The following is a 9,243-nucleotide window of genomic DNA, read 5'->3' as shown; positions in this document are numbered from 1 at the left end:
TATAGCTTAGTTTGAAAGTAGACAATCGAGACCATTTTTAGGAAAATTCAGGTATCATATTCACTCTCTGTTTTTAGCCTATCATAGAATCTTGATATGGAGGACTTTTGGAGATTGCCTAGTTCTGCCTCAAATCACATGTCCACACGTTGCCTCTCCAGTAGTTCCTGTTTGGGCAACATCTGACTGTTTTCCTAGCAATACAGGGTATGTTGTCCTTACTCACACTGCAAAGCGTAGGAGTATGTAATCCTAGTTTAGAAGACAGACAGGATTTCTGATAACACAAATAATCCATCCTGTAGTCCTCAAATAAACAGAATTAAAGGCTTCTCCTGCCTCACTTGTCAAAATGAGAAATCAGTGTCTTCACACTCATACTGGAAATATAGTTTATCCTTTGTCTTCTGTTCAATTTCTCTTTTTAATAACCTTTGTCTCACTCTCTTCATCACGCCTTTCCCCCAATATTTCTCACAGATTTCTACATTTTCACAAATTACTAGAGAAAATATTTATTGGAACTTTCTGAGCTTTGTGCTATATTTTACACAAAATCACTGCTCTTTAAAATGGAATACGTATCTTTAAGCAGGTCACTTTCAAAGGTAAATGGTAAATAAATAACGAGTCAGAAGTGATGTTAGAAAGCACGTGGACTTTCATTTGCCAACAGACTTCTACGTTAGGAAATGGGGAAAAGTTAAAAGTAGCTTCCTTGAAATCAGAAAGCTGTTTTTCATGTGCTGATTGAAGCCTCACACCCCAGGATGATTTCTGTACCCACAGGATGGATGATTTTAGCAGATAGTGAAATCTGTCTTCCCACGTTGCTCAGAAAGATATCTCTTATCAAAAGGTAGTCTGTCTTCAAACTATACTACAAGGCTATAGTAACCAAAATAGCATGGTATTGGCACAAAAACAGAGACAGGCCAATGGAACAGAACAGAGAACCCATATATAAAACCATCACATACAGCCAACTGATCTTTGACCAAGCAGACAACATACACTGGGGAAAAGAAGCCCTATTTAATAAATGGTGCTGGGAAAATTGGCTAGCTACAGGCAGAAGATTGAAACAGGATCCATATCTCTCATCACTCACAAAAATTAATTCAAGATGGATAAAAGACTTGAATGTAAGGCATGAAACCCTAAGAATTCTAGAAGAAAATGTTGGAAAAACTCTTCTAGATATCAGCCTAGGCAAAGAATTTATGAAGAAGACTCCAATGGCAATCACAGAAACAACAAAAATTAATGAGAATTTATTACATTAAAAAGCTTCTGCACAGCTAAAGAAATAATCAACAGAGCAAACAGACAACCTACAGAATGGGAGAAAATATTCACAAGCTATGTAACCGATAAAGGGCTAATAAACAGAATCTACAAAGAACTCAAGCAAATCAGCAAGAAACAAACCCCACCCCATTAAAAAGTGGACAAAAGACATGAACTTTTCAGAAGACGATAGACAAATGGCCAATAAACATATGAAAAAAAGCTCTGCCAGGCATGGTGGCTCACATCTGTAATCCTAGCACTCTGGGAGGCCCAGGTGGGGGGATTGCTTAAGGTCAGGAGTTTGAGACCACCCTGAGTAAGAGTGAGACCCCCATCTCTACTAAAAAATAGAAAAATTAGCCAGGCATGATGATGTGCACCTGTAGTTCCCACTACTCAGGAGGCTGAGGCAGGAGAATCCCTTGAGCCCAGGAATTTGAGTTTGCTGTGAGCTAGGCTGATGCTACGGCACTCTAGTCCAGGTGACAGAGCAAGAGTATCTAAAAAAAAAAAGTGCTCAACATCACTAATTATCAGGAAAATGCAAATTAAAACCACAATGAGATCACCTTACCCAGTTAAAATGGGTTTTATTAAAAAGTCCAAAAACAATAGATGCTGGCCTGGATGCAGAGAGAAAGAAACACTTATACACTGTTGGTTTGACTGCAAATTAGTACCACCTCTGTGGAAAACAGTATGGCGATTCCTCAAAGAACTAAAAGTAGACCTACCATTTCATCCAGCAATCCCACTATTGGGTATTTACTCAAACGAAAAGAAGTCATTTTATCAAAAAGACACCTGCACTCAAATGTTTACTGCAGCACAATTCACAATTGCAAAGATGTGGAATGAATCAATCCAAGCACCCATCAATTCACGAGTGGATTAACAAAATGTGGTGTATGTATACTGTGGAGTACTATTCAGCCATGAAGAAGGATGAATTAAGGTCTTTCGCAGCAATCTGGGTGGAACTGGAGACCATTATCCTAAGTATTTAAAGAATGGAAAAACACACATGACATAACTCGCTATTAAATTGAAACTAACCAATGAGCACACATGTGCATAGAGGGAAGTAAAACTTAATGGAAATCAAGCAGCGGGGAGGGAACAGGGAGGGATGGGCAAAAACCTACCTAACAGTTACAATGAACACTATATGGGTGATGAGCACACTTATAGCCCTGACTCAAGCATTACAAAGTTGATACATGTAACCAAAACATTTTTACCCCTGTAATATTTTGAAATTAAAAAAAAAGAAAAAATACATTCACCTACTGATGGGCATTTGGGTTAAGTTTTTGGCTATTATGAATAAAGCTGCTACGAACATTCATGCACAAAAAAAGCTTATAGAATAAGGATATAAAGGAATATCTTTTTGTACAGCTGTAGAATGATTAAGTGTTTGAGTCAAAATGTTAAAAGTTTATAAAGTAAAAAAGTTACAATAAGCTATAATGTATTAAAAAAGATTTTTATACACAGTATAGCCTAACTGAACAGTATTTATGCAGTTTGCAATAGCACAGCGTCCTAGACCTTCACATTCACTCCCCACTGACTCACCCACAGCAGTTCCCAGTCCTGTAAGCTCCATCATGTTAAGTGCCCTATACAGATGTATCACTTTTTACTTTTTATACTGTATTTTTACTGCACCTTTTTTATGTTTAGATATGTTCTAATACACAAATACTTACCATTGTGTTACAATTGCCTATAGCATTCAGTACAGTAACATGCTGTACCAGTTTATAGCCTAGGAGCAATAGGCTATACCGTACAGCCTAGGTGTGTAGTGGGCTATCCCACCTAGGTTCATGTATGTACACTCCATGACATTTGTATGACAAAATTGCCTTAAAAAGCATTTCTCAAAATGTATCCCTGTTAAGCAACACATGACTGTATTGAGAATCAGAAGGCCAGCATTTACCAGTTCAGTTTTGACCACTCCTAATTTGATAGTAGCCCATCAGAAAATGGCTCCATTTTAGTGACATGTCCGTTTCCTCCAAGGTCCTGAAATGGCTGAACAATGTTGCCTTTTCAGAGCCCTGTCACTCTTGTTGGACACCCTGGTTTGAGATGGGCTCCGGCTCCTACCATTCTCCCCATGCTTTAGCTATTCCTGATGAGACCTTGTTACTCTCCCAGACCGACAGTCACCTTGCTTCAGGTCCCCAGAAATCAGGAAAACATACTGATGGGTTTTATCACCTGCCCAAGGCACCTTCCTATTTCAGAAAACATTTCACACAGAAGACCTGAGAATCCTGGGAATCAGTCCGCATTTTATTTTACAGTACATTCATGTAAGTTCCTGCATTTCCAAAGTAACCAGGTCACATTCAGGTTAGCACTGCTGGTAACAAAATCATACAACTACCCTGGCTTCAAAAACAAGATAGGGTGATGCACATTAATACTTCTTTCCCTTTAATACTGTAGGAGACAAACATCACAAAATAAAATCTCTAAAATCAGATGCCTTTTACAATCCAGTGTGAAGGCATACTATTTATGTTAAAATTAATATGAGGAGAATAAAAAGAGTTTCAAAGCTCTCTAAAATTTTCCCCAATACCATCTTTCTCTTCTGACTATCGTTGGCACATTCAGCTTCAATGCCTTGTGAAGGGAAGGACAGAGGAAAGCAGGGGGTCATTTAGCTCCAAAACTCATCGTTTTTCAGACTACTTCTATAAAAATTACTTAATCTAAAAGTCTAAAAAGAGTTAATATATGAATAGAGATGGCAATATATGAAGCCCCTGAAAAAAATTCCTCCAGTCACTGATGGGAAATTTAAGCTGTGAATTTCTGAATTTTCCATTTCACAAAAATGAAAAGTTGTATCACATCCAGTAATATGTTAAATTCTGAAGATACATTTTCATTTCACTGAATGAAAGCACTGTGATCCATGTTCTGAAAAACAACTGTAATGTCCATCTGCAATGTTGCCTATAGGCTATCTTACATCATAACCCATCTAACAGTGCAGCTGACCCAACCCTTGAAAAAAATTTTCTTCTTCTTTAACATGGAATCTGCACAACCTTTCAAAAACTTCAATTGTCAAACTGAGCCATAAATAAAGACTAGAACAAATTAGGCAGGAGAAAATTCAAATGTGTGAGAAAGCAAAAAGTTAGATTTGTTTGGGTCTTTTTGCTAGATTAAAAAAATCATTATAAAATGCTTTGGACCCTGGTCCGACATAGCTGGAATGATAACTTACTGAAAATGCAAGCCCCCATATCAAGAAAGACAGTGTGCCTATGTAGCACCTTTCTCCTAGAAGTCCAATGTGCTTTAGGTATAACTATGAATTACCTGTATAGTTAGGTAAGTGATTCAGAATATATTCAGACTTACTGTTAATTCCAGTGACTAAAGAGCCCCTGCCACTTGTTGCCAAGAAACTGCTGGCAGGACCACTTGTAACTTACAAGGTTATGAGTGAAACTGATATGCGTATTTCTTGACCCCAAAAGAAATACCACCCCTTTCAAGGCAGAAAAATATGATGGAAGAAGGAATAAGATATTTCTTAAGAAAGCCACAAAACATCTTATAAAAAACCAGAGCCAGTGCATGTTTCACAACCCCTGACGCAGGCCCCCGGCAGCAGGGTGAGCAAAGGGAGCAGTGATGTTTTTGAAACCAGAGTGACTCCCAGCTAACTGCCTAACAGTAAATTTTCACAGAGTAAAATGCAGAATAAGTTGACATATAACCAAGGTTTACATTATATCTAGAAATATGTTTTATGCTTTAAAAAAAATTGCAATGCACTCCAAAAAATTTTTTCTGATAATTCATGTACAACAGAAGGCACTGTTATCCGCATAAATCCACTGATTCTGCATGGCAAAAACCTGAGACGTGCAAGTCGATCCAATCCTCTAAAACCACCTTGGGTACCCAGCCTTTGAAGCGTATGGTTTGTCCTCTTCAATCCAATGATTCTGTTTTTCTTTCATTTCATACGTTACAGTAGCTGTTTATTAATAAAATATCTAGATTTCAGGGTGAGAAAGGTCAAAGGGGAAAGGGAGAGTGGAGAAAAGCACTGCCTGATGCCAGATGGGAACCAGCACGGCAGGAGGGCCCTGAAAAGCAGCCCCTCATTTCTCCCCCTCTTGACCCTCACGCTCCCCTTGTGAAATAAAATGTGCCGATGATCTCTGGTCGGCTGACGTCCCTCCTTCAGTTGTTGCTGGGCACAGTCCCAAAGTTAAATGCAGAGAGGATGCCCTTGTTTTCAAATGTGAAGCCTCCCTGTTGTTCAATCTTCTTCTTTGCCTCTAGCATTTTCCAAAAGAAAGGGGTTGCGGGGGAGAGGGGAAAAAAGAGTATTTAAGGTGACAAAGTTGGACACAATGTCAAAGGTGCCAAATTCTTTATATACTTAGAACTCCGAAGGAATGTGACTGGTTTGGTAATACTTACTTTGCCAAATTGAATGTCAGCCTTTAATAGATCCCAACTATCATGGAAAAACTTTGCAAAAAATGAATGAAATGAAAACCAGTCTCAAAGTTGTATTCAACTAGCTTCACAGTCTCTACTGCTGAAAGGGCACCCAGATTTCTCACATTAGCAGGGACGATCTGTGTGTAGAGCTGAAAATCTAAGTCCATGCAGAAGAACCAGAGTTCTAAACTGTAGATGCCTAGTGCATGATGTTTCCTACTAAAATTTTTTTTTTTTTTTTTTTTTTTTGAGATAGAGTCTTGCTCTGTTGCCCAGGCTAGAATGAGTGCCGTGGAGTCAGCCTAGCTCACAGCAACCTCCAACTCCTGAGCTCAAGCGATTCTCCTGCCTCAAGCTTCCCAAGTAACTGAGACTATAGGCACGAGCCACTAGGCTCGGCTAATTTTTTGTTTCTGCTAATTTTTTGTTTCTATTTTTAGTTGACTGGCTAATTTTTTCTATCTTTAGCAGAGATGATGTCTCCCTCTTGCTCAGGCTGGTCTTGAACTCCTGAGCTCAAATAATCCTCCCACCTCGGCCTCCCAGAGTGCTAGGATTACAGGTGTGAGCCACCGCACCTGGCCCTAATAAAATATTTTTGTAACTACAAAATCTTTTCCATTAATAATCTAGAGTGGCCATAATAATCAACATAAAATAATTTCTCCAGTTTAAAAATCAACAAGAATCAATAACACATAAAGTCCAACAAATTGGAATGGAGAGCATTTAATTTCCAGGAATACGACCCCCTCACAGAACTGATTATGTCCCTTTGGTCCACCTGTGGCTGAGATGTTTACGTGGGTGATCCAGCTATTTAAGTCTTCCTCAGTAAATGGCATCCCAACCCTCACTTTGTACCTTTGCCTCCAAAATACGATAAGGATATGAATGAGAACGCCACTAATAGACACATGTTAATGCACAGGTTTTTACAGAGCTAAGATATCATGATTAAAAAGAATAATCAGGCCAGTCACAGTGGCTCACGCCTGCAATCCCAGCACTTTGTGAGGCCAAGGCAAGAGGATGACGGGAGGCCAGGAGTTCAAGACCAGCCTAGGCAACATAGCAAGATGCCATCTCTACAAAAAATGTTAAAAATTGTCCAAGTGTGGTGGCATGTGCCTGTAGTCCTAGCTATTTGGGGCGCTGAGGCAGGAAGATCACCTGAGCCAGGAGTTCAAGACTGCAGTGAGCTATGATTGCGCCGCTGCCTGGGCAACAATGGAGATACTGTGTCTTAAGGGAAAAAAATAATAATAATCCTACAATAATGACAATTCCTTATTATCTTGAAGGGCTATTCTCTAACAATTTTAAAAGCAGTATTTAGACAACCCCAGCTCATCAAGTAAGAATGACTGTTGGCACTGACACATGCATCCAATCGGGAGGTGACTCCGCTGACCTGCCACTGTCCTCCGGTGCTCTGCCAGCGTGTACACCTCCTGCAGCGCGCTCCTCTGGTCTTCGCTGAGCGGTGCCATCAGCAACTGGTACCAGGCAGCATCCCGACTTTGCACAGCTGTTGCATTTTGGGGGCAAAAAGGGGGAGAAAGAAAAGATAGGAGAATACAGTGACTATTATTATTATTTCAGAGAACTGGTAACATGATCAAATTACAATGAAATTATCACAGACAGTAAGAAACAAAGAGTACAGTACTATAATGAACACAAGATAATCCAACACAGGATTACCTCTGAGCACCCACTTAGCACCCAACTACATGTGGTGTCAAAGGAAGGTGAAGGCATGGTGAGTCTCTGCTTTGCCTAGTTCTCTTCCTCCTTCACTGTCTTCTCTCTATGGATGTTCCCTAAAATCTGGGTCTTGGTAAACACCTCTACTCACTTATAACCGTTTTCCTCTGGAATTTTCATACTACTTGCAGCTTCAGCATTGCTCCTACACCAAGGACTCAAATCTGTACATTTAGGCAAAACCTTCCCCTAAGCCTACTGGACTGCTCCATTTGAATACTGCACCTCAAACAGCACAACTATTACAAAACCAAATTTGACATTTTCCTCCCAAGCCCTCTTTATCTCATGTCCCTCAGCAGTTCTATTAGTGCCCCAGTCAACCACTGTAAATCCTTAACATCTTTGACCATGCCCCCCTCTCCACACCCAAACTGTTGCTTTTTTTTTTTTTTTTTATACAGGGTGTCGACGTATTGCCCAGGCCCAATGATAGCTCACTGCAACCTCAAACTCCCAGGCTCAAGCAATCCTCCTGCCTTATCTTCCCGAGTAGCTGGGACTACAGGTGCATGCCACCATGCCTGGCTAATTTTTTGTTGTTGTTCAGATGGGGTCTTGCCATGTTGCCCAGGCTGTTCTTGAACTCATGGCCTCAAGCAAGCAATCCTCCTGCCTCCCCCTCCCAAAGTGCTGGAATTACAAACATAAGCCACCGTGTCCAGCCCCTCTGCTTCTTTATGTCTTTCACCTATATGCTTCTTTCCATCAAATGCTACCCTCTGACTCCAGGTCCCTCAATAAAAGGATCAATCTCATGCTTGGTTCCTGCATCTCGCCGCCTTCAGCTCTTTCTGCATCACCTGGTAGCTCCCCTGATGTGAACTACCACATCCCCAAGGTTGCCCTCGCACGGAACAAGTTTCAACACTACTCCAGGGGGCAATGGGACAAAGACCTCCTCAGTCTAGAATTCAAGGTTACTACAATCCAGTCTGACTTGATACCTTCACAGAGACTTTGAGTAGTGGACCCTACATGCTGGTCCCAAGCTGGTTGCCTAACGTTAACTTGAGCATTTTTAAAATACATTTCCTGAGATCCCACCCAAGATCTAAAAGCTTCCTTGGTGACTGTGACACACACCCATGTCCAGGAACAACTGCCTAAGAGCACACTCTTCATATGCTCATATTTTCTCCACATTTTAGAATATCATTCCCTATGCTCTCTGCGTCTAATTCCTGCTAAATTTCAATAAAAACATGAGGTTGTTTTTTTCATCATTAATGGTATTTGTAGCAACACTAAATAGTACCAATGTACTAGTATTGCCTTGTTAATAACAATATTTTATACACAAGAAAGCTTACTTTAATATTGTTTATAATAGCAAAAAATTGGAAATAATGTTAAACATCCAACAGTTGAAATAAATTATGGTATCACTGTAGAAATACCATCTAACCAGCCAGGCGTGGTGGCTCACGCCTGTAATCCTAGCACTCAGGGAGGCCGAGGCAGGTGGATCATTTGAGCTCAGGAGTTCGAGACCAGCCTGAGCAAGAGCGAGACCCCGTCTCTACTAAAAAACTAGAAAGAAATTATCTAGACAACTAAAAATATATAGAAGAAATTAGCCAGGCATGGTGGCGCATGCCTGTAGTCCCAGCTACTTGGGAGGCTGAGGCAGGAGGGAGTTTGAGGTTGCTGTGAGCTAGGCTGACGCCACGGCACTCTAGC

The 9,243-nt window shown here is 40.4% G+C and overlaps 1 protein-coding gene across 4 annotated transcripts in view; it reads right to left on the bottom strand.

Annotated features, from left to right (window-relative positions):
* Nucleotides 1–3,582: 3,582 nt before the first annotated feature.
* IPO8 (importin 8) overlaps nt 3,583–9,243 on the bottom strand; it is a 70,260-nt gene continuing 64,599 nt past the window's right edge. For 3 of the 4 annotated variants that reach the window (XM_045554092.1, XM_045554095.1, XM_045554094.1), the window contains 2 exons: nt 7,205–7,321; nt 3,583–5,621 (listed from right to left, as the gene is read on the bottom strand). In XM_045554092.1, coding sequence (XP_045410048.1) covers nt 5,524–5,621; nt 7,205–7,321 — 215 coding nt within the window. In that variant the 3' untranslated portion in view covers nt 3,583–5,523. Of the gene's footprint in view, nt 5,622–6,931; nt 7,036–7,204; nt 7,322–9,243 lie in introns of those variants that run through there. The other variant, XM_045554093.1, reaches the window with a different exon arrangement.

Source organism: Lemur catta, chromosome 6, assembly GCF_020740605.2.
Source record: "Lemur catta isolate mLemCat1 chromosome 6, mLemCat1.pri, whole genome shotgun sequence".
Lineage (NCBI taxonomy): Eukaryota > Metazoa > Chordata > Mammalia > Primates > Lemuridae > Lemur > Lemur catta.
The sequence above is the reverse complement of the archived record's forward strand: the minus strand, read 5'-3'. Positions and strand labels throughout refer to the sequence as shown.